General features: G+C 41.9%; 1 protein-coding gene across 2 annotated transcripts in view; it reads right to left on the reverse strand.

Moving 5' to 3' along the window:
• NMNAT3 (nicotinamide nucleotide adenylyltransferase 3) overlaps positions 1–26,317 on the reverse strand; it is a 134,841-nt gene that overhangs the window by 67,538 nt on the left and 40,986 nt on the right. For both annotated transcript variants that reach the window (XM_061167707.1, XM_061167708.1), the window contains exon 2: positions 14,253–14,402. In XM_061167707.1, coding sequence (XP_061023690.1) covers positions 14,253–14,361 — 109 coding nt within the window. In that variant the 5' untranslated portion in view covers positions 14,362–14,402. The remainder of the gene's footprint in view (positions 1–14,252; positions 14,403–26,317) is intronic.

Here is a 26,317-nt window from a genome sequence, read left to right on the forward strand (position 1 = left end):
AGTTCAGTCACTCAGTTGTGTCTGACTCTTTGTGACCCTGTGGACTGCAGCACGCCAGGCCTCCCTGTCCATCACCAACTCCTAGAGTCTACTCAAACTCATATCCATAGAGTCAGCGATGCCATCCAACCATCTCATCCTCTGGCATCCCCTTCTCCTCCTGCCCTCAATCTTTCCCAGCATCAGGGTCTTTTCCAGTGAGTCAGTTCTTGGCATCAGGTGGCCAAAGTATTGGAGTTTCAGCTTCAGCATCAGTCCTTCCAATGAATATTCAGGACTGATTTCCTTTAGGATGGACTGGTTGGATCTCCTTGCAGTCCAAGGGACTCTCAAGAGTCTTCTCCAACACCACAGTTCAAAAGCATCAATTCTTCGGCACTCAGCTTTCTTTATAGTCCAACTTTCACATCCATACTTGACTGTTGGAAAAACCATAGCTTTGACTAGATGGACCTTGGTCAGCAAAGTAATGTCTTTATTTTTTAATATTCTTTCTAGGTTGGTCATAGCTTTTCTTCCAAGGAGCAAGCATGTTTCAATTTCATGGCTGCAGTCACCATCTGCAGTGATTTTCGAGCCCCAAAAATAAAGTCAGCCACTGTTTCCACCGTTTCCCCATCTGTTTGCCATGAAGTGACTGGACCAGATGCCATGATCTTAGTTTTCTGAATGTTGAGTTTTAAGCCAGCTTTTTCATTCTCCTTTTTCACTTTCATCAAGAGGCTCTTTAGCTCATCTTTGCTTTCTGCCATAAAGGTGGTAACATCTGCATATCTGAGGTTATTGATATTTCTCCTGGCAATCTTGATTCCAGCTTGTGCTTCATCCAGCTTGGCATTTCACATGATGTACGTTGCATACAAGTTAAATAAGGAGGGTGACAACGTGCAGCCTTGACGTGCTCCTTCCCCATTTGGAACCAGTCTGTTGTTCCATGTCCAGTTCTAACTGTTGCTTCTTGACCTGCATACAGATTTCTTAGGAGGCAGGTGAGGTGGTCTGGTATCCCCATCTCTTTAAGAATTTTCCACAGTTTGTTGTGATCCACACAGTCAAAGGCTTTGGCATAGTCAATAAAGCAGAAATAGATGTTTTTCTCCCCTGGAACTCTCTTGCTTTTTCGATGATCCAGCAGATGTTGACAATTTAGTCTCTGGTTCCTCTGCACTCCTTTGTGAGGCTGCTAAATGTTGTGGCTCCCTGGAGCTTACGCCTCCTATAGCTCTCTCTGTGATCTCACTTACCCCGATGGGTATCTTCATTTATAACATACAGGGAACTTGCAAACATCCATTTCCAGGCCTGTCTTCTCTAAGTTCTAGTCACTGCCTTCTCTCAGATGTTTCAGAAGTCTCTCCAAGTCAACAGATATAAAGCTGAACTTGTTCCTCCCCAAGTCTGCTTTACCTACAGACTCTGTCTGCTGTGGTGGCGCTTTCTCTATCCCCCAGACCCAATCCATTAAGAGGTCAGCTTTAATCTCTAATGATCTTCCTCATCCACCAACTTTTTTTCATTACTGTGTCACCCTCTCATTGAAAGTATTGCTTCAGTGGCCCCTTAACTGCCTCCTCTCCCTTCCCTAACTCTATAGTGTTAGTATGTTGTGTGTGTGTATGGGGGGGGGCGGGGCAGACAGAAAGAGGAGGGAGGGAAATGCAGATTTTCTCCCAGCTCTTAGGATGAAAAGAAGACTCCTTAACAATGGCCTGCAAGGCCCTCATAGCTTCCTAACCTCCTACAGCACTCCCCTCTGTTCTTGCTTCTCAGTTATTGCATCTGTTCATCCCTCAGTGGGCAGCCATGTCCTCTTCCCCATGGGATATTTGTACATGGGCTTTCTTGGTCAAAGAATGCTCTTTTCTTGCATCCCCTAACCCCGGACAACTCACTTTCAATCTAAAATGTGCCTCACTATTATTCTCCAGCTCAGTCCTTCCACTTTTAGAAACACTTTCCCTGGACTCACTGTCTCTGTCCAGCTGCCTCCCTGTTCACACTGATAGCATTAGGAACTTGGCTCAGAGGCATTTTCACCTCTGTGGGATCTGATTAACAGCTGCTTCCCTATTACAGACTGAGAGCCCCTGTCCCCTCCCTAATTCACATTTGGGGCCCTACTCTCTGATGTGATGGTATTAGGAGATGAGGCCTTTGTGAGGTGCCTGGGATTAGTTGGGGTCATGAGGATGGGGCCCTCATGACTGGGATTCATGCCCCTATAAGAGTCATGAGAGAGCTTGCTTTCTCTCTCTGCTCTCTTCCAACTGAGGACATGATGAGAAGTTGGAGTCTGCAATTTTGAAGAGGGCTCTCAGCAGAACCCGATCATGCTGGCACCCTGATCTGAGACTTCCAGTCTCCAGGCTGTGAGAGGTAAATTTCTCTTGTTTACAAGCCACCCAGTCATGGCATTTTTGCTTAGAGCAGCCCAAACTGACCAAGGCACTCCCCCAGGGGCACAGGGCCCACTCTTGTTATCTCTGCTTCTAGCACAGTTCGCAGCACAGACATGTGCCCAACAAGAAGCTTGTTGAGTAAATGGAGACAACATGACCTGGTAGCTACAAGCACAGACTCTGGGGAAGACTGGCTCTACCCTGTATGTGATGTCAGGCAAGTCACTCAAACTCTCTGAGCCCCAGCCTCCCCAGCTGTTAAACGGGGAGAGTGGCAGCATTTGCCTCACAGGCTGTTATGAAGGTTCAGTGGTCTTTGTTTAAATATGATTCATTCAGAGTGCTACCCGACAGATAGTAAGGATGACACGTGTTTGTTAAATACGTAAACTGAGCAGGTACTAAATAGTCATTGAAGGGATAAGTATTAATGAACCAGACAGAAAATCTGATTTTAAAAAAGAAATACAAGTGGGCTATTGCTCACATATAGGCCAGTGGCCAAATCACGTTGACTAGAAATAACAAACTAAGTAACAGAAAACAAGATTTAAATTTAATTCAACCTGCATTAGTAAGTCTGTGACTACATGTTGGGAAAACAACTTCTTACAACTGGGAATATATCCGACATCTTAAGAGAAATGGGGACTCAAATTCTTAATATATTCAATGAAAGCTTTAGGTATGTCTGATGCTATTGACTAGTCATATGTAGGGCCGAATTATTTCTGTCAAAACTCAGCAAAACAAGAATAAAGCTCCCAAATGAACTTTTTATAAACCACCCACAGCTACCACACAAATTTATCCATCACAGGTTTGAGAATCTTCTTCGAGAAGTCCCCATGCAGCACCCAGCGCAAGGCAAGATAGCACCGTGACTGGAAGACAACACTATAAAACACAGAAATCACACATTCCTATCAGCCCTTATCATATTCTCGAACATTCTTTCAAGTAAAGGAATATTTTTTAAAAATATATGGTTCATCATTTCTTCCTTTGAGCATGTATGAATTTGTCAGGGTATTAACAATGAAAGCCTTCAGGTCTATTTTTCATCCAATGTATATATTTTTTTCACTATAAAGGGGTGTATTATCATAGGACTAAAGACAGTTAAAAAATTTTTGATATAGTGTTTCTGTCAGTTTTTAAGGTTTTGTTGTTGCTTTGGGGGAAAAAAAAAAGGGAAGGACAGTTGTGGTATGAAGAAAGTGTGCTTGGCAAAGGGGAAGGAGCTCAAAACAAAAAGTAACTAGAGCTACTGCAGCAAACTAGGAAGACACTATTAGTTTCTACTTAAAAGTACTACATAAATTGCTTTAGCTTGTTTAGTTCAATTTATATGCACACAATATTGAATTAAAATTGTGAGCTGTTTCACTGAGAATGCACCAACAGAAGGGAGATTTCATTTTCTTCATGAAAAAAGAAAGTCAGCTGTGAGGCCAGATTTTCATCCAGCCTTAATTGTGAGCTAATTCTGATTGAGAGAAAAGGCTCTGTTTAAATATTTTCCCAGGAGAGACAAAGGATTGGGTGAAGGCTTGGTGCATAGTTCTGCTGATTGTGGGAAGCTGCAGCCAGCAACTGGGGCTGTGGGTCGGGGGAACTGAAGCCAAGCTGTGCAGAGAAGAAATTCACACCACACACCAAGACCTGGTCCTCCCTACCTTACCAGCCTCATCTCCCTCCCATGTGCTAGAACGAGATTCTCTTCCACCTCCACATTTTACCTGTGCGGCTTTCTCTGAAGACAGTGCCCTCTAAACAGTGCTTGGCTAAGTCTTACGTTCTTTAAGCCTTTGGTGTCACCTCTTCCAAAAAGCTTTCTCCAGCCCTCAGGTGGGAGACATCTCTCCTCTGCACCCAGTGCCACAATCATGTATTCCTCATCACTTACGCTGTGTATCCTGTTTGGGCAGGAGATGCAATTTAATCAATTCTATTTCTAGCATCAGTGTCTGGCATGAAGAAGCCACAGTAGGTATCTGAATAATGTTGAAAGATGTCAACCTCCTGGGTAACACGCAAAGACACAGACAGCAGAATCCATTCTGGATTTTCAATAATGACGGGGTACTTTCTATGGAGGAATGATTGAGAATAAAGGCAAAAAGATGCTTGAGGTCCTATGTGAGGCCCCTCTACCTATTAATACCTTAAATAACAGGATTCAGGTTAGTCTAATTTGTCTCCCACCCACTTCCCTGTTTTGGGTCATGCTTTTGGTAGTGTCTTTATTTAAAAAATTTTTTATTGAACATAAGATTACAAAGATTTTCTGTTTTCTTCTAGAAATTTTAGTTTTAGGTTGTTACATTAAAGTTTATGATCCATTTTGAGTTAGCTTTTGTATATGGTACAGGCTTTGGGTTGAGTGTTTTCTCTGGGGGGAGGGTGACAGATGAATATTCCATACCTATTGGTGAAGGTGAAAGAGGAGAGTGAAAAACCTGGCTTAAAACCCAACATTCAAAAAACAAAGATCATGGCATCTGGTCCTACCACTTCATGGCAAATAGATGGGGAAAAAGTGGAAACAGTGGCAGACTTCCTTAGGCTCCAAAATCAATGTGGACTGTGACTGCAGCCACGAAATTAAAAAACGCTTGCTCCTTAGAAGAATGGCTATGACAAGCCTACACAGCATTTTGCCAAGAAAGGTCCCTATAGTCAAAGCTATGGTTTTTCCAGTAGTCATGTATAGACATAAGAGTGGGATCATAAAGAAGGCTGAGCGCTGAACAATGATGCTTTTGAACTGTGGTGCTGGAGAAGACTCTTGAGAGTCCCTTGGATAGCAAGGAGATCAAACCAGTCATTCCTGAAGGAAATTAACCCTGAATATTTATTGGAAAGACTGATGCTGAAGCTGAGCTCCAATACTCTGGCCAGCTGATGTGAAGAGCTGACTCATTGGAAAAGACCCTGATGCTGGGAAAGATTGAGGGCAAGATAAGGGGGTGACAGAGGATGAGATGGTTGGATGGCATCACTGACTCAATGGACATGAGTTTGAGCAAACTGAAGGACAGGGAAGACTGGCATGCTGCAGTCTATGTGGTCACAGAGAGTTGGACACAACTTAGGACATGATTTAGTGACTGAACAACAATTATTTGAAAAGATTATGCTTTCTCTTCTGCATTGTCCTTTGCAACTCTGTCAAAAAATCAATTGTCTATGTCAGTGGGGAGAGAAATTTGGTGTTCTCTATTCTGTTACATCGATCTATTTAACTATTTTCACACCAATACCACACTGTAACAAGTACTATAACTTTATAATTAGTCTTGAAATTCAGTAGTCTCCCAACTTTGTTCTTCTTTTTAAAAATTACATTGGTGCATTTCCATATTAATTTTAGAATTAGCTTATCATTTTTTTACCTAAAAAAAGCTTACTGGGGTTGAGTTGAATCTATAGGTAAATTTGGAGAGAACTGAAATTTTGACACTGTTGAGTTTTCCAATCCACAAAACAAGGCATGTCTCTCTATTTTAATAAGGTTGTCTTTATCTCAACAATGTTTTGTCGTTTTTAGCATATAGGTCTTGTACAGTTTTGCTGGATTTATCTCTATTTATTTTTTCTATGCTATTGTAAATGGTATTATTTAAAATTTTTAACATGATTCTTTGCATGTGTATATAGAAATGCAACTGATTTTTATATGTTGATCTTATATCTAGCAACATTGGCTTTCCTGGTGGCTCAGATGGTAAAGAATCTGCCTGCAATGCAGGAAACCCAGGTTCAATCCCTGGGTCAGGAAGATCCCTGGAAAAGGGAATGGCAACCCATTCCAGTATTCTTGTCTGGAGAATTCCATGGACACAACTGAACAACTAACCTACACATACTAGCAAGATTACTAGACTCACCTATTAGTTCTAGGAGCTTTTTTGGGGGTAGATTGATATGTATTTATATGTATTTTCTCCATATATGATTATGCCATATATAATTTTTTTTTCCTATTCCAATCTGGATGCCTTTCTTTTTCTTGCCTATTGTTTTGGCTGGAACCTCCAGTACAATGTTGAATAAAAATAGACATTCTTATCTTGTTCCTCAACTTCTAACTGGACAGTTTAAAACATTTATAGTTAAAAGAGTAATTATTGATAAGGAGGGACTTTGTCATAGTGTTGTTTTCTATAAGCCTTGTAGCTTCTGTGTTCCTCATCCTGTGTTACTGTGTTTTAGTTGATTTTTTAGTAGTGAAATGTTTCAATTCCTTCATCATTTTCTTTTCCATATATTCTATAGCCATTTTCTTTCTGGTTACCATGGATTACATTTAACATCCAAAAGTTGTAACATTCTTACTTGAATTTATACCTGCTTAACTTCAATGATATACAAAATCTCTGCTCCTTTAAAGCTCTGTCCCCACATCTTTTGGTTGATGATGTCACAAAATTACATCATCATACATTGTGTGCCCCGAAGTAGTCATTCTTTTAAATGAATTAGTCTCTTAAATTATGTAGAAAGTCAGACTTTGAGTTACAAACCAAAATTAAAATAATACTAATTTTTAAATTAAGTTTTTTTTCTTTAAATGTATTAATCTCTTAAATTGTATAGAAAACAAAATATACAGCTACAAACTATTGTTACAATAATGTTAGCTTTTATAATTTCCCATGTGTTTATCATTATTGAGATATTTGTTTCTGCATACAAGTTTGAGTTAACTGTCTTAGGTCCCTTCATTTCACCTGCAGGACTCCTTGAGAAATTCGTACAGGGTAGGTCTAGTGGTAACAAATTCCCTCAGCTTTTGTTTTCTGAGAATGTCTTAATTTTTCTTCTCATTTTTGAAAGACAGTTTTGCTAGACATGGGATTCTTTTTTGGGGGCCCAGACTGATGGCTTGTGGTGTATCACTTCCCTGACCAGGACGTGAACATGCACACCTGGCAATGAGAGGTGGTGCAGTGGTAAAGAATCTGCCTGCCACTGCAGAAGACCCGAGATGAATGTTCAATCTCTGGGTGGGGAAGATCCCCTGGAGTAGGGAATGGCATCATGCTCTAATATTCTTGCTTGGCAAATTTCATGGTCAGAGGAGCCTGGTGGGTCTCAGTCCAGTCCAGTTCAGTTCAGTTCAGTTGCTCAGTCGTGTCTGACTCTTTGTGACCCCATGGACGGCAGCACACCAGGCCTCCCAGTCCATCACCAACTTCTGGAGCTTGCTCAAACTCATGTTCATCAAGTCAGTGATGCCATCCAACCATCTCATCCTCTGTCATCCTCTTCTCCTCCTGCCTTCAATCTTTCCCAGCATCAGGGTCTTTTCTAATGAGTCAGTTCTTCACATTAGGTGGGCAAAGTACTGGAGCTTCAGCTTCAGCATCAGTCCTTCCAATGAACACCCAGGACTGATCTCCTTTAGGATGGACTGGTTTGATCTCCTTGCAGTCCAAGGGCCTCTCAAGAGTCTTCTCCAACACCACAGTTCAAAAGCAGGCCTCAGTCCATGGGGTTGCAAAGAGTCAGACACAACTGAGCACAAACACAGCATAGCTGTGGCAATGAAAGCATGCAGCGTAACAGCTGAATTGCCAGGGAATTCCTCAGATACAGAATTCTTAGTTGACAGTTTTTTCCCAGCACTTGAAGATATCAGTCCACTGCCTTCTGGCCTCCAAAGATTCTGATGAGTAATCTACTGAAAAAAGAGGATCCCTTGTATGTAATGATTTGCTTCTCTTGCTGCTTTCAAGATTCTCTCTGTCTTCTGTTTTTGATAGTTTGATTATAATGTATCTTAGTGTTGATCTCTTTGAATTCATCTTACTTGAAGTTGGCTGAGCTTCCTGGATGTCTGTATTTATATCTTTCATTGAATTTGGAGAAATTTCAGTCAGTATTTCTTCATATACTCCCTCTGTTCTTTCCTTTCTGTTTTCCTTCTGGGACTCTCACAATGTCCACCTGATGGTGTCCCATAGGTGCTTAGGTTCTGTTTATTTTTCTTTAATCTTTTTTCTTTCTGTTCCTCAGACTTGATAATTTCCATTGTCCTACCTTCAAGACGGCTAATTCTTTTTTGCCCTGTTTGCTCAAATTTATCTTTGAACCTTTCTAGTGATTCAAATCTCTCTTTGAATCTCTAGTGAACTTTTCATTTCAATTCTTATAACTTTCAGTTCAAGAATTCCTTTTTGGTTTCTTTTTAGGTTTTCTATTTTTTTAAATCAATATTTCTATTTTGTTCACACATGGTATGTTGACTTTCTCCACATCTTCCTTTAGTTCTTTGAGCATCTTTAAGAAAGTTGTTTTAAAGTCTTTGTCTAGTAGGTCTGCCATTCGGTCTTTTTCAAGGGTGATTTTTGATGATTTTTTTTTTCCTTTGAATGCGCCATATGTTCCTGTTTCTGTATATGCTTTGTGATTCTGTTGTTGTTGAAAATGACATGTGACTCTAATGTCATGGTAACTCTGGAAATCAGGTTCTTCTGCTCCCCTGGGATTTGATTTTTTGGTTGTGGTTATTGTTTATTGTTTTTTGACTGTTGTAGGCTGTCTCTTTGCTGAAGATCAGTCTGAGTTATGAAGTTAGTCTTCTCAGGTATTTTTCCAGACTTCCCCTAAGCATGTGTAGTCACTTTCTAATTTTTCCCATATATGCAGTTAATTTTGAATATCCTAGTCTTTACTATCTGGTTGCCAAAAGGGGAAACGGAGAGGAAGGGGAAAGGGTACAGATCCTCTAAGTCTCCTGGAAGGTACTTACACCAGGAAGTACAATGAGAAGAAATGCAATGATGGCTGCCCACCTTTGTCTGCACATCAGTAATCAGAGACAGCTATCAGAGATCACAAAACAGATCCCCCAAATTTGGAGGACAGAGTCCTTTGTTTCCTACCTGGCTCCACCATGCTGTGTTCAGGCTGTTTCAGAAACACAGACACAGTTGCCATGTGGGTGGGGATGGGGGCTGCTGTTACCATGCTCAGAGTTGAAGTTGACTAAAATTAATTGCAATTGATATGTCCATGTCCTCCCCTGGAAGTAGTCAGTCTCGAACAGACTTCAGTGTTCCAAAATAGTTAAGACAGATTCGGCTGGTGCCATTATTATGGAGACAACATATTCCTGGTGCTTCCTACTCTGTTATCTTCCCAGAATCCTCTGTGGGATTTTTTAAACCATAAATTAAACCTCTTCTATTGGTATAGAGCTATTTAGGTTACCTGTTTCTGCTCATTTAAAAAAATATCTTATTTTTGAATGAGCTTTGGTAGCACATCTTTAGAGGAATTCTTCTATCCCAATTTTAAATATTATCAAATTTGTAAGCATAAAATTGTTTATAGTATACCCTTATATTTTTAATACCAAAATCTATAGTTATGTCATATCTCTCATTTCTGATAATAGTAAAAATTTATGTCTTTCCTCTTTATTTTCCTGTTAGTATGCCTAAAGGTTTATAACTTTCATTGATTTTCTCAAAGAAACAACTATTGGTTCAACTGATTTTCTCTATAAAGTGTTTCTGTTTTCTATTTAATTGATGTCTGCTCTAATCTTCATTATTTCCTTTCTTATGCTTATTTTTGTGTTTAATTTGTTCCTCTATTTCTATCTCTTAAGATAGAGCTGAAGCTGCTGATTTGAAGTCTTTTTCTTCTTTTCTAATAGAATGTTTAATTAGCATTACACAGTTCCCCTGAAATACTGACATCCTCAAATTTCTGGTATATTCTGCTTTAATTTTCATTCAGTTCAAAATATTCCCTAATTTCCACTTTGATTTCCTTTGTGACATTTAGGTTTTTTGGAAGTGTGTTATTCCACTTTGATATTTGGGATCTTCCAGAGATCTTTCTAATACTGATTTCTTAGGTAATTCCACTACAGAGAATACACTTTGTAGGATTTCAAGCCTTATACATTTATTGAGGCTTCTTTTACACTCCAGAATATGGTCTATCTTGGTGAATGTTCTCTATGCCCCTGTAAGGAAAGTGTATTCTGTTGATGTTTGGTAGGTGTTCTATAAATGCCAACTAGATTGAATTGACTGATAATATTGCTCAAGTCTTCTATATCCTTAAGTATTTATTCTATCAATGTGAGAAGAGAATTAAACTATCAAACTGTAATTGGGGATTTGTCTATTTCTCCTAAGCTTTTTAAAATATATTTTGATATTCTATTATTAAACTTTAAATAGTTTTAAGATTATTATTTCCTCTCAAAGATTGACCTCTTTATAATTGCAAAGTGACCTCCTTTATCCCTGTGAATATTCTTATCTCTGAGATCTCTTTCTCTCATACTACAGCTATTTCAGCTTTCTTTTAATCAGTGTTAGCAGGGGATAGTTACCCATTCATTTTCTTTGAACTTGTGTCTTTATATTTGGTATGTTTCTTGTAGGCATCAAATAATTGTAGCTGGGTCCTGCTCATTTTATCCAATCTGACAACGTCTGCCTTTTAGCAGACATTGTTAGACTATTTTCTAATGTAATTATTGCTATGATTGTGTTTAATCTATCATTTTATTATTTGCTTTCTGTTTGTCCCATCTATTCTTTGGTCTTTCTTTCCCCCTTTTCTTCCTTCTTAGATTATGATGTATATTCTTAATCAAAATATATTCTGATTCTATTTCATCTCCTCTGAATTCTTTTTTTTTTTTTGCAGATAGTGGAGTGCAGTTTATTACACCGGCGGGCCCAAGGCAGAGTCTCCTCTTAGCCAAGGGCCCCGACCAGCATTTGTGAAAATCTTTTATACCCCATGTGTCCAAACCCACTACCCCAATTCCCTTGAGACTTACATAAACAAAGGAAGGGTAAATACAACTACAATAACCCCATCATTCACGTGTTATGTGTTCAAACAGTCAATAATCAATAAGCCCGCAGTTACATTCCAAATAGTTAATAACTGATAAGCCTGTGCTTACATTCTGATAGATAGTGTCCGGAGGCAGGGGTGATTAGTGTCTGTTCTTCAAGATTCCCCTGCCCAGAGGGGGTCTTAACTGTTTGCTCCTTTTCAGTGGTTGCATTACGGTATTTAATATGTATTTTTACCTTATTTCAGTCTACCTTTAAGTGATAATCATACCACTTCATGTGTAGAATAGAAACTTTACAATAGTATTCTTCTATTACTCCCCTCCCAGTTTTTTTGATGCTGTTGTCATAAATTTTACTTCTACATATGTTATAAACTCCATAATACACTGTTATTTTTGTTTAAATGGTCAATTATCTTTTAAAGACATTTAAATAATAAACAACTTATATAATTGCCCATGTAGTTATCAATGCTCTGTATTCCTTTGTGGGGATTCATTTTTCCATTTGGTATCATCTTCCTTCTGCCTAAAGGACTTTGGTATCTCTCATGGTGCAGGTTTGCTGGTGGTGACATCATCCAGATTCTATAGATTTGAAAATGTCTTTACTTTGTCTTTGTTTTTGAAAGATATTTTTGCCAGATATAGAATCCGAGATTGACAGGTTTTTTCTTTCAGTACTTTAAAGATCTATTCCACTGAACTCCCTTATGCTGAATTCAGAAGCAAGAAATTTACTATCTTCCTTATTTGTTCTTCTATAGCTGCCTTTAAGATTTTCTCTTTATTACCTGTTTTGAGAAATTTGATTATTATATACCTTGATGTTGTTTTCTTCATGTTTCTTGTGCTTGGGGTTTGTTGAGCTACTTCATGACATCTGCTTTCATCAAATCTGAAAACATTTCAGTGATTACTTCTTCAAATATTTTTCCTGTTCTTCCTGTTTTTTTCCTTCTATTGATCTAGCTCAATTACAAGTATCTCAGGATGATTTAAATTATCTTGTATTCTGTTCTTTCTTTTTAAAAATTCTTTTTTCTCTTTATGCTTCATTTTGAATTGTTCCAGTTTAGATAGATAGTTTTATCTTCAAGTTCACTAATCTTTTCTTCTGCAATGTTTAATCCATAGTTAATCCTAACCAGTTCAATTTTCATCTCAGATACTGTAGTTTTAATCTCTAGATAGTTGAGTCCTTTATATATTTTCCATGTCTCTACTTAATTTTTGAACATATGTAACTATAGTAACTTTTAAGATCCTTGTCTGCTAATTCTAACATCTGCATCAGTTCTGGTTCAATTTTCACTAATTGCTTTTCTCCTCATTATGGATGTGAGTATAGACTTCAATTATTTTTTCCACAGAAAACCAAGCTGCCCTCCAAAAATGTTTTATCATTTCCCATCATTACTAATACATGGGAGTGTTCGTTTTCCTCCCTCTCCTGCCAGCACTGAATCTGACAGCCTTTAATCTTTGTCAATCTCACACTGTTTACTCCTACAATAGATATTTTTCTAATTTAAAACTTTTTTGGCTGCACTACGCAGCATGTGGTTAGTTCCCAGACCAGGGATTGAACTCATGACTATTTTAGTTCACAGACCAGGGATTGAACCTGTGCCCTCTGCAGCAGAAGTGTGACGTCTTAACCACTGGACTGCCAGGGAAGTTCCACAACAGATATTTACTGAGCACCAACTATAAGCCTAGTGACAGATAGTGGTAATTGTGTAGTGTTCAAGCAGTCATAGTAGCTGCCCACATGGTGCTTGTTATCTTGTGATGCTTACTTTTTTATTTGCATTTCATTGAATATTAGTAATCATAGTTGAGAAACTTTTCTCAAGTTTATTGTCCAGTTATATTTCTTCTTTGACCAGTTTCAAGTGAATTGTTTGGATTTTTATTCCTATGTAAGAGCTATTCATTTACTAAGAATAAATACCTGTTTCACTTTTTGAATAATAAAAATATTTTATAAAAAAGATTTTTTAAAAATAAATTAACATTCATATGCAATTTCTTTGAAGAAATGGTTTACATGTTACTCAAATATTTTTTTCTATATTGAAAGTAAACAGAAATTGATTTTGGTATTAAAAACATGGCCCTTAAAGACAAACATTTTTGAGCAATGCAAAAATACAAAACATGTACATGAATACATAAGATATTGTGCTTTGTCACTTAGTCATGTCCAGTTCTTTGTGACCCCATGGACTGTAGCCTGCCAGGCTCCTCTGTCCATGGGATTTTTCAGGCAAGAATTCTGGAGCAGGTTGCCATTTCCTCCTCCAGACATAAGACAGACATAAACACATAATGAATAAAACTTTCATATGTATCTGACATCAACAAATAAATGACTTACAGTCTTTAGAAATAATCAAGCAGATCCCAAATGCCATTTTACTCTTTTAATAATGAAATGGAAAGTCAAAGAGATGAAACATTCCCAGATTAAACATTTCCAGCTGATTAGATATTTCTGGCAAAGCCATGCCATCTGTATTAGAAATGCCCTATATACAAGACTTAATTTGTAATTGTCTAAGATCTATTCTTTCAAAGGAGAAAATGTCAAAATCCCCATTATAGAATATTTGCTTACCCACTGAAGAGTAGCAGGAGTTCTCAAAGGCATGTGCTATGTATTCATCTGGCTGTTTGGGTAAATGCTTCCTGGGGCACCAGGAAGGATCCCCTGATTGAGACACAGGTTCTATAACAGGCCCAGTGTCTTTTTAGCATTCATGGTCAACATGAAGTGGACAGGGGGGTAGTGGATCCTGAGAAGCATTTCAACTCTATGGCCAGGGATATGACTTCCATACATCATATGGCTAAGGAGTGTTAGCCCTCTGAATATGATGGAAGAAATGTATGTCACCACTTATGCTATGAGCAGCTTTAATAATGGGGATGATGACAGCAGCCAGCAAAGCCCCAAAAAGCCCAGCTGACCAGTTCCTCCTGTAGGCCTGGGCCCCTTGACTGACCTGTTTGGTGAAGGTGGTCTCTGGCCACCTCAAACAAGCGCAGGTGCATGTTGGTGATGGGGTTGAAGGAGCCACAGGCCAGGAGTACCACAGGGATTCGGCTCTTCATCCTGTCAGACACATCCACACGCGCTGCTTCAGCCACCCTGCCTTCATTGGGACAAAAACTCATGTCAGAAAGTTGGCACCAAGACAAGTGTACAATTACTGAGATAACTGTGAAACTTGAATGGCATCTAAAAATTACAGTTAATATGTATTTCTTGATTTTTATGATCATCTGTTGTGGTTATGTAGGAAAATTTTATCAGATATAAAAAAAAAGTTTTTGTAGGTTAATAAAGGGAAAGACAACTGTCCAAATCAGTGTCTCTGAACCATATACAGGCCATTATTTCTTACTTGTAAGATGACTGAGGAGGCAAGAATAACAGCATTTACAGGAGGCTTACCATGGGCCAGGAACTGAGCCAAAGTATATCCCTTATCTCAACAAATCTTTTCAAGTCAATTCTGAGTGGTTACTTATACATTATACAGCTCAGGGAGCTTAGAAGCTGCAAGGTCGACTGGAACCCAGGCAGCCTGACCTAGAAACCATGTTTTCTTGTACCTTCTTACTCTATACTCTTCCTGTGCTTTGAGGGTCACCTTAGGGTCAACAGAGGAGTATGTAAGATAATCCAAATGTCACCTCTGATAGTCCAAATAGAAGTCACAATGCCCCAGAGTAGAGGAGTGGCACTTTTTAAAAATTTATTTTAAAATAACTTCAGACTTAGCAAAAAAAGCTGCAAACTTTGTAAAAAGAATTCCTATGCCCTCTTTACACAGAATCCCTAAATGTTAACATCTTACCACACTTGCTATATCATTTATTCATTCTCTCCATATACACATGCATACATGTATATACCTATAAAGAATTATTTTTCTGAAATGTCTGAAAATAAGTTGTAGACATAATATCTCTTTACCTCTAAATACTTCATTATGTATTTTCTAAGAGCAAAGACATTTTCTTAGCAGAGAAATGATTAAAATCAGAAAATTAACATTGCTATGGTACTATTATCTAATCTACAGATCTTTTCTGATTTCACCCATTGTCCTTTATCTGGAGTCCAAGCATTCTGAGGTGGTCAGGCCCACCCATTTGTCCCTTTGCTCTGTAGTGTCAGCACCAGGGAAAGTTGGTTAAAGTAAGGTTAAAGTAAAGAGGTTGAAATTTAAAGTAAAGCAGAAAACAGCCTTGACTCCTGGACAGGCTGGCAGACAGGGCTCTCTTACCTCTGAGCACTGCCTCCTACAGTGTTGGTGAAGTGCTCCATTGGAGTTTAGGCCTTGGTTTGAATCCTAGTTCTGCCCCTCACTGGCTATGTCACCTAGTGCAAATCATAGTCCCTCTCAAGCCTCAGTTTCATCATATGCAGAATGGGGACATTATTGCCTACACTTATGGGGTTGTTGTAAGGATAAATGAACTATGGATGGAAAACGTCTGGGTGCACAAGAAACATTTAATAAATAACCACTGTCACTGTGATGATGATGATGCAATGATAAACAAGATGTTGCTATTGACCACAGTGATGGAGGAGGGGAAGGGGAAAGGTGGTGGCAATATGTTTGTGGTTGGCAGCTTTCAAAAAGGCTCCTTGTGATCCTCACTTCCTGGTATTCATCTGTAGACCCCTCTCACTGAGTGTGGACAGGACCTACTGACTTGCTTCTAGTCAGGATTCCAGTAGAATCCTCCCTAGAGGATTCCACTTCTCAGAGAAGGTTACAGAGTCTCTGGCTTCCCTCTTGTTCACCTCTTTCACTTTCCCTCTTGCTCACTCTAAAGAATTTGGCTGCTATGTTGTGAGCTGCCTCATGGAGAGACCCATGGTGCAAGGAATTGAAACTCCTCTGGTAATGACAGCCTGCGAGGAACTGAGTCCTGCTAACAACCATGGGAGAGAACGTGGAAGTGGATCTTTCCCCAGCTGAGTCTTCAGATGAGACCACAGCCCCATGGACACCTTGTCTGCAACCTTGTAAGAGACTCTGAACCAGACACTCCAGCTTAGTGGAGCTGCCTCTAGATTCCTGACTCACAGAAACTGTGAGATGATCGGTGTGTGACATTTTAAGCTACTGTGTTTGGGGGTAATTCATTATGCAGCAACAGGTAACTAATAGAGTGACCAACAAAAGGATGCATTTACTTCTTCCCTACGCCTCTTGCTATGTTGACCTTGGCTGTAATTCTGCAGTTAAAAGGGTAACATGGAGAGTCCTTGGTTACTGGAACCTGGGTCCTCTCTGCACTGGAAGAAACTGTTTTAATCTGGCCCCTGCTGCCACTTGTACCAGCTGTATCCAACTACCACTTGCTTCACACTTTATACTCTAGCTGTGATAAACTCCTTGTCAGTGGTTTCTCTGTGAGCTCCTCATGGCCTCCTGCTTAACTTCAAGTGCTTCTATTTTAAGTTGGCCAACAAGTTTGTTTGGGTTTTCCATAACATCTTAAACTTTTTGGCCAACCCAATATATGCTACTTTAGTTTCCTCTAACTGGAATACTCACAGCACATGCCAATCTGCTAAGACTCAACTCAGGTGATCATATTACTTATGTGACTTCAATCATTATCTCCTGACTGCCTGCTAGGTGTTTGTATCAGTTAGGGAGGTATTTGGCTGCAAGTTCCAGAAGCTAATCTCAATGAATTAAACAAATAAAGGTTTGTTTTTCACATGATGAAATATCTAGAAGTAGGCAGCAGCTGGCACTGGATCACTGGCTCAACAATGACCTACAATTTGCTCAGCTTTTCCCTCGTGGTCACAAGATTGCTGCTATAGCCATATTCACCATGACTATAATCAAGCCAAGAAGAAGGAGCAAGGAGCTATACGGACTGGCTGACCCTCTTAAGCAAGAACACAAAAGTTTTTAAAGAAATTTTCTGTAGATTTTGCTTCTGCCTCATGGCCACAGGTCGAGTGGCCACTCTAGGCAAGAGAAGCTGGAAGAGCAAGTCTTTAGCTTTGTAGCCTCCAGTTTGGAAGCAGCAGGGGAAAGGGAGTAGGGAATTGGATTAGCTAATTCACAATATCTGCCACAATGGCTTTTCTGACACCTAGGCTAACTGATCTCTGCTTACCTTTAGTAAGTCACATACCACATTTTTTGGAAAAAACTGCTCTTGTGTCTGTCTTCCCAACCAGAGAGTAAGCCCCTTAAGAGCAGGAGTGGTGTTTTCTTCATTTTTGATCTCAGCTTCCAGCACAGAGCCTGGCCCAGAGGAGGCCTGGGTGGAGACTGAAAGGGCACTGGCAAGTGGACCCATGTCCTGGTACTGGGAAGGCTTAAGCACCTTCTCAGGTACATAGAGAAGTCGTCCTGGGAGTATTCTGAGCTACAGTGGTGTGAAGATAAAAAAAGTCTCAACTGAGGCAGACTGTGGTTCCCACTTCCTTTGAGGCAGCAGGGACACCCCCTGCTACATGAGAAGAAAGTAGACTGCGTGTGAGAGCTGCTACCCCTGGCTTTCTCCAGGGGAGGGCGGATCTTTAATGAAAGAGTATTTGCAGAGTGTGCTGAGCTACTCACAGGAGCAGCCTTATGATGGGTGTAGCTGAAGAGGACGGCTGGTTTGGGTTTTTGTCTTTTTTTTTTTTTTTTAACAATTGTTAGGAGGCCTTTTAAAATTCTATTTTATTTTGACAAAATATCATGTTTTTAGGGCCCTTAAAACATGTAACTGCAGCATCTCAGGTAACCTGGGGTTTTGGTGCATTTTCCCTAAGTCCCCAGAAACTGTAAATTAGAACATTAGTTTGAATGGTGGCATCAACGTGACGCAGTGCCATGTTGGGAAGGAGAATAAATCATATGTAGCAACTGTCTGTCTGTCTTTTCTTTCCTTGTGTAGGCACATGGAGCCATGCTGCTCTGAGAGTGACTTAACCCTGTCCCAACCGTGCCTCAGGCAGGAGGTGCAGTGGGCACATGTTCCCAGGCTCAGGAATGAAGTCAGGGCATCTGCATTGTTGCATCATTTGTACACTCCAGCTGGCTTCAACTAAACACCCTCCCAAGCCCAAACCCAGAGAAATACAATGACAGGACTGAGACAGACTCCCTGCTGGGGTCTACCAGAGAATAAACCTGGCTCAAATTTGAGCACATCTCAAAAGCTAGATGCACACCATAAGTGACTCATCTATAAAACAGAATTAAAAAGAGAAAAAAAAGTGACTCATCTGCTCTATCATGTCATAGTATCCAGTGAGATGAAGCAAGCATGGGGGACTTTTGCTACTGAGAAATGCTTCTCATCAAGAAGCATTTAAGGAGGTCCAAAGAACAAGCAGTAATTGCAGCTGAAGGGTTTAACAAGTAGAGAAAGTGGCACTCGGTCTTCTTGGAATTTATCACTAAGCTGGAGGCAAGGCAAACAGATTCCACCTTTGGATCCCGCCTCCTACTGTACAGTCATCCCCAAAACATCTCATCGTGCTGTGTGCTCATGTCCAGCGCTTGACGGGATTATCCCGTCAAGAACGCTGCAGTGGGTTGCCAGGCCCGCCTTCAAGGGATCTTCCTGAACCAGGGATTGAAGCCATGCCTCTTGTGTTTCTTGTATTAAGTGGATTCTTTACCTCTGTACCATCTGGGAAGCCCAACAGCCTCTCATCCTCTCCTCAAATACAACACGATGCTCCTTTCTTCTCACTTGTGGAAATGCTCTTCCAACCACCTGAAACACCAACCTTGCTCCTGTCTTCAAGGCTTTCTCCTCAGTCTCTGCCCAATGCCTCCCTCTCTCACTGTACTAACTGCACCTGTTACATTTTACACATTTATTACTTTCTTCTTTTATCAGACCACAGACCCGTCATTGCTTTGTTTCCATGTCACTCTTCCTCAAGTAGAAGTGAACTCCTAAGGGAAGTTTCTTATTCATCTAGGCCCTTTAACTCCTGCAGAGTGCTGGCACACAGGTGCTCAGGAATGTGTGTGGCATGAATGAGAGAATGAGGGACTGTTTCTGACCAAGCAACCTCCTTTTCAGATAGTGACTTCCTCTCTTTGCTTTTGTCCCAAGCAGTCAAGACTGTGCCTTCCAGGGATATAAGCTGACCTTTCCAGCTTCCCAGAAGCACCCAAGGCCCCTCCCCAAGACCCCAGTCTACCCAACTCAGACCGAAATCAAACAAGATGTTCCTGCCCTGTTGTACCACCTCTGATGCCAAGATCCCATGAACAGGGATATAAAGGCCTCCTGCACACTGACACCAAGGTCATTCCTCTGCCTTGATGGTCATCAGTTGTGGTTTTGCCAGGCAAGAAGACTTTGAAGGTGTGATTAAATTAAGGATCAGAAATGTGGAGGGTACCTTGGATTACCCAAGTTGGGCCCAATTTTAACATGATTAGGGTCCTAATAAGAGGGAGGCAGGACAGTCACACAGGGAATGACGTAAGGACCAAAGCAGCGATCAAGAGGCAAGAAGATACTCTGCTGCTAGCACTGAAGATGGAAGGAGGGGCCGTGGCCCAGCAGTGCAAGTGGGACCCGCAAGGAAACAAGAGTCTTGCCTAGAGCCTTGAGAAGGCGTGCAGGCTTGCTGACACCTTGACTTCAGACTTCTGACCTCCTGAATTATAAGGAAATAAAATTGTGTTGTTTTAAGCCAATAATGCATGGTAGTTTGTTACAGCAGTCGCAGGAAACTCATACACTCACTTCTTTGGGGCAAGCTCTTTGTGACCTTCAAACTGGGGCAGGAAAGGCTCAGGGATTGAGCCAGTAAAGAGGATATGGAAGAGTGTGTTGGGCACAGGGACCATCATTGCAAAGGTTCAGAAACCACCACTTAAAGAAGGTGATGAACACACTGTCCATGTGACCTTATGTGATGTGAGCTGGTGTGCAGGCGGCCCAAGGTGAGGATGCAGAGAGTGCAAGGATCACGCAGGCCTCCAAGGGGCCTGGGAGGGTGTCTAGATTTCATTTTATAGGCAATGAGGAACCTCTGAAGGATTTTAAGAGCTCTCAAGAACCCCCAGGATGGTGTGTCAGGAAACAAGCCCCAGGATGGCTGCTACCCCCAGGGCCCTCTGCCTGGCAAAGGTTAGGCAGTCCCCAGCTTCCCAGAGGATGACTTTTCTCACTGCCTACATTTCACCTTAATCACCAGGTAATGTGATGTTGGCCAGTGACCCTGCACACACTAAATTCTAGCAAATGCAACCCTCACCCCATTTGTCACAGGCCGTTGCAGAGACACAGAAAAGAAAGGCGAGCCGGGAAGGTTAAGTGTTGTCACTGCAGATGTAATGTACTAATGCTCATTGCTAGGAAGGCAGTCAATTTACCTTTCCCCACGGAGAGTAACTCTAATGGGACCTGGCCCGGGGAAAGTGGTTGAAAACATCCCTGTTTATTTTAGACATAAAGCAGATGGCTTTGGGCAGAATGGAAATGGATTCCACAAACATCTTTCATTACACAGACCTCTTGACTGGACTCCTCTACTTAAAGAAAACAAGAGACACAGTTTAGATTTGTGGAGTTGACAAGCACAGTTTTCAGGACCCAGGGAGATCATCTCCATCTGCACGACTGCGTCAGCTTCTCCAGGGCAATCAACCTTCACGCAAACTCTGGGGCACTTTTTCTTTCAACTTTACCAGATATGCTCACTGTTGCTATGGGCACGCAGTACTGCTAAGAACAAAAGCAGACCCAGCCTCCTCTGTCGTGTGAGGCGCCTCCGCCAGCCACCCCTTGGAGGAAACAAACATGCCAATTAAGCACTCGTCCTAATTATGAGGATTGCAGGAAAGCAGGCAGCCTGGCTCTTCAGTTTTGAGAACTTTCAAAAGATCTGGAGGAGGCCAAGGAATGGAACGAGGTCTCTTGCAACCCCACACTCAGGAGCTGGGACTGATTTCACTGCCATAGGAGGGAGGAACTGAGTAGCAGCTACAGGGTTTGTTGAGTGACAGGCTGGGCACTGTGCGGAAACCTTGCACACATTGGTGCTGATTCTTCCAACGTGCCTGGAAGGAAAGGGCTGGTGCCTGAGTTCCGGTGAAGAGTCTAATCAACTTCTCTGAGGCTCAGTCACATGGAAAATGGAGATAATTACACATACCTCTTAGGGCTGTCTTGAGGATTATCGGAGTTGACCCACTTAGCATAGTACCTGGCCCATAGTGGGTTCTCCAGGAGTATTAGCTCTTTTCTCTTCCCTTTCATTATACTTAAAACAGAATTCATCAACCTCACATCCACTTCCACATACCTGTTCACCTTGCTTGAAAAAGAGCCTACCATTTCATAGCTGCCCATGATCAAAACCTGGCAGGCTTTAGGAACACGTCCGCATTCCCAACCTGGGAGGTAACTCGCTCAGATCAGCTTGAGTTGCTGCCACAGAAGAGGGCTCCCCCAAAAGGCCACTCTCACATACCACTGCTGTGATTTCTTTTTGGGTTTTTTTTTAGTTGCTAAGTTGTCTCTGACTCTTTTTGTGACCCCATGGACTGCAGCCTGCCAGGCTCCTCTCTCCATGGGATTTTCCAAGCAAGGGTAGGTTGCCATTTCCTTCTCCAGGGGAATCTTCTTGACCCAGGGATAGAAACCATGTCTCCTGCATTGGCAAGTGGATTCTTTACCTCTGAGCCACCTGGGAAGCCTAGTTTCTAGGCTAGTTCTAGCCGTAACAATCAACTTGAAGCATCACTTATCTTAGAATTGAGTTGAGTTGATATTGAGAAGCAGAGGAATGAATAGTTTAATGTCACTCAGGTAGAAACAGCATCTTCTGAAGTTGAAGAAACCTGCTCCAAATCACAGTCAACTGGCCAACTTCAAACAAAGAAGGTATCAGAGAAGGTAACAGTGAGAAGCGGTGCCTGGGGTCTGCTATGAGGAGCATGAAGTAGCGGACTGTGCTAGTGCCTTGGAGGTACAGGGCTAAATGAAATCTGGCCCTGTCCTCCTAATCCTGCAGGAAGAACAGGCAGCTACTGAGGACATCAGGTAGGACAGAGTCTGCAGTGAGCTCCCAGCATCCCCTCTCCCAGTCTTTGGTTGGGCTTGCTGCTGCATTCCCCAGTGTCCTGTGCAGCAGGGTGAGGCCACATGACTAAGGCCTGGCCAGTGATCTATGAACAGAAGTGCTGAGTAGGACTTCCAGTAACTCTATTTAAAAGGGAAAGGCATGCCTTTCTCCTCTTCTCCCTTTTTGCTGTCTAGAACATGATTACTGGAGTATGGCAGCTAGCTTGAACCTTGAGAATGAGGATCAACTGCAGGCTTGGCAGAGGATAAGCCAAGAGAAGGGATTTCCGGGTAGCTCAGCTGGTAAAGAATCTGTCTGCAATGCAAGAAACTCTGGTTTGATTTCTAAGTCAGGAAGTTCCCCTGGAGAAGGGATAGGCTACCCACTCCTGTATTCCTGGGCTTTCCTGGTGGCTCAGATGATAAAGAATCTGCCTGTAATGTGGGAGACCTGGGTTCGATTCCTGGGTCAGGAAGATCCCCTGGAGGAGAGCATGGCAACCCACCCCAGTATTCTTGCCTGGAGACTCCCCATGGACAGAGGAACCTGGTGAGCTACAATTCATGGGGTTCCAAACAGCAAGCCAAGAGAAAGTCAGGGCCCTGAGGACCTAGATTGCTGACCTCCAGGTGTTTTTTTTTTTTTTTTTAAACTGAGGAGAGAAATAATCTCCTAAATCACTATTATTTTCTATTTTCTGTTATATGCAACTAAACCTAAATCAGTTTAAATTGAGGGAATGGCTACCCACTCCAGTATTCTGGCCTGGGAAGTCCCATGACAGAGGAGCCTAGTGGGCTACAGTCCATGGGGTCACAAATAGTCAGACATGACTGAGCAACTAACACACACACAAGGAATGTTTATTGAATTTGGATATAAAGCAACTAAAAGTGCATAAACTTTTAAGTTTCTATTGTCCCTGTTAAACCTATTTTATATACAGAAACTCAAATGGATATTGTTGGAAAGGGAAAATACACCTAACAAAAAATTCTACCATCACTTAATTTTTTATATGAATTTTTCATAGGAGGAAAAATCCTTACTCAGGACTCTAGAAGGCTGAAATGTGCAGTAGTGAATCTGCTTTTCTGTGGATCACAAAAGCCATACTCTGTCCTATCTCCTTCTCCCCAAAACAGATTCATTATGGTGCGCTGTCTTACTCTGCTTCGAGTGGGCATTTGCCATATGGCTTGGCAGTTTAACGGTTTTCTGATACTTGACAAAAATGAAGCGCAATCATTTTGCAAGGAGTTTGCGTTCCTAGATGGGTCTTTTCCAAATAACAGCTGTGCCTCAAAATTGAGTTACTCAATTTGCAATTTGTGGACACAATACTCAAACATTTACAAGTGAGCAAAACCTCAAATCACTTGGGCTATTTCCAGACTTCAGAGTTTATGAAGTTTTTAGCAATGTTATGAGTATGCAGCTGTCGACAAGCTCAAGCCAATGTCTCTGAACCACCAGACCCAGCAGGCAGCAATGATGTCCTACTTACTTAGCAGGCATGTGGAGCCGACCACAAATCGTCAGGGGAGAAAAAACATGAGGGAGAGAGAGAAGTCTTATGCCAAAGTCCACAGACTAACTCCCCAGTCCTTACTCTCTGCTTCCTCTCCCAACTGTAGAGATGACACCCAAATCTACTGCACTACTCATGACCCTGCTATGGGCCCCTATAGGTCCATGGATGGCCATCTGGCACTGGCTTGATAACAAGCCAGACAGACATGGATTCAAAGCCAATAAGTACTTCCAAACTGAGTGACCTTGAGCGTATCAGTCAGGAGAGGCCAGGTGAGGTACATTAACAAACAACCCCCAAATCTCAGTAGCTTAAAACAATGAAGGTTTATTTCATGTTCCTTTAAACGCCCAGTCCTTGCTTACTGAGGGCTCTGCTCTGTGTCGTCTTTGTCCTCAATCCAGGACCCAAGTCAGTGGAGGAGTCACTATCTGGAATAGTCGTTCACTGTAGCAGAGAAAAAGAAGGCTCTGGAAGGTCAAATGGGCACATGTCACTTCCAGCAAACCCACCTGACTTCAACAAGCTAGAAAATATAATCTGACTCTGTGTCCTGAAGTTAGACAGCCAGAAATATTTGGTGAATAGCCCTGCGGTTATGAGTTAATCAACTATCTGAGCCTTAGTGACCCATATGGAAAATGAAGCTAATTACACATACCTCCTCAGATTGTCATGAAGATTATTGGACCTGACCAGGTAGGGTACTCAGGACAGTGCTGGCCCATAAGAGGTTCTCCAGAACTTCTAACCATTCCGTGTGTCCAAAACAGAATTCACCACCTCCCACACCTGCCTCTGGACTGCCTGTACCCCTTATCTGTGTTTTCAGTCACCAATTATCAAGACCTGCCAGTTAGCCATGACACTTCATCATCCTTCCTCATGTCCCTCCAATACAATTAGCCTCCAAGTGCATCCAATATTCTTTGCATGAGGTCACCTTTCATCACAACTGAGACCTGCCCTACTAGAGGATTTCGTCACTTTCTTGTACCAATTAGGGCAAGTGCAAATAAGAGAAATGAGCTCTGGCTATCTCAGTTCCCTTCCCCACCAAAGACAAAGCACTGAAGGAGCACAGAATGATCAGAAGGCCACCAGGCCACTGCACAGAATAAAGGAAGAGCTGAACGTGAGATTTCAGGATGGACTGGGGATAGGACAGTGTCACAGGCCCAGCCTGGATGGGGTCCCACGGTATATACATGGTGACTGGGGCTCACACCAGTGTACAATGCTGTTCCTGGAGAGGGGCAGTGAATGTGGACTGGACAGTCACCCTCATCCCCACTGAGGGCTTTCACATGTGATAAGGTGAGAGAAACTCTTGAATCACCTCTCCACCAATATGGTCCCAATCCACTCTTTTCTCAATATTCTGAGCAGATGAACTAGTTCTAAAGTTTGGGTTCAATCACTCAGACCAATGTGATAAACCATTGAGTGTTTACTATGCACCAAGCACTTTACAAAATCTGGGCCTTTATGCTAAGCCAGTGATAAAGTCTTCAGTAATTTTGTTCTCCACTGGCATTTATGAGCTAGGTCAGGTCATTCATCTGGCGTCAGAAGGAGACTTGGAGACTCTGGCCTCATTCTACCTCTCCTAATTGTCTCCTGACTGTTCTCTCTGTTCCCTCCGTGTGCTCCACCTCCTCACCAAGCTGGAACCACCTGCCACATTCTGATGAGTCCTCTGAGTCTTTATGCATTTAGGAGGGGAGGGTCTCTGTTTAAGCCACTTCCTAGAGCTAGAATCTCTTCTAGGCCAACCCTCCCACAGAGCTCCCCTTGGTGGCCCACCTGGAAGACAAGTGTTCCTTTCTCTGACTTCTTCAAGGTGACACTGTCTATAAGGTTGAGCCCTCACACTTTTCTTGCAGAACAGACTGTAAAGCCCTGAGGGCAAGGATCGCAGTGCTTCTCATGAAGAGTTGAAGGCCGATAAGGAATATTCACTTTATTCACTGGGGGACAAGGTAAAAGTGAAAAGAAGATAAAAATGGGAGCCAGGGAGCACTAGTCCAGGCTGAAGCAGGAAGAGGCAACTGAGGAAACATCCTCCAAACCAGAAGAGCAGAGCCCCAGGTTTGTCCACCCTCCAAACTTCCTTTCCCCCTTGCTTCCAACAACCAATGCTTCCTGGTCTCCAATTTGCTTTATTTTAACCCATTTAAACTTCTGTCTTGCAATCTGGGGTGGCAGTTCCCTTCTGGACTGGAATTTTGCTCTCATCCCATGAACTGTGTCTGCTGCCTTGTCCAGGCCCCACTCAGGATCCTGATTCCTCCTTCAGACACATCATTTGTCTCTTCTATTCCCTCTCTTGTCTCTGCCCAGGCCTTGTCCAGGGTGCATGCCCAAGGCCCTGCTCCAGTCCAACAGGGGGCAGGGAGACATAGTTAGTGTTGGGAAAGCCATTCCATACCCTCTATAGCCCTGGGGCGGGGGGCAGG

The sequence above is a fragment of the Dama dama genome, chromosome 19 (assembly GCF_033118175.1).
Source record: "Dama dama isolate Ldn47 chromosome 19, ASM3311817v1, whole genome shotgun sequence".
Taxonomy (NCBI): Eukaryota; Metazoa; Chordata; class Mammalia; order Artiodactyla; family Cervidae; genus Dama; species Dama dama.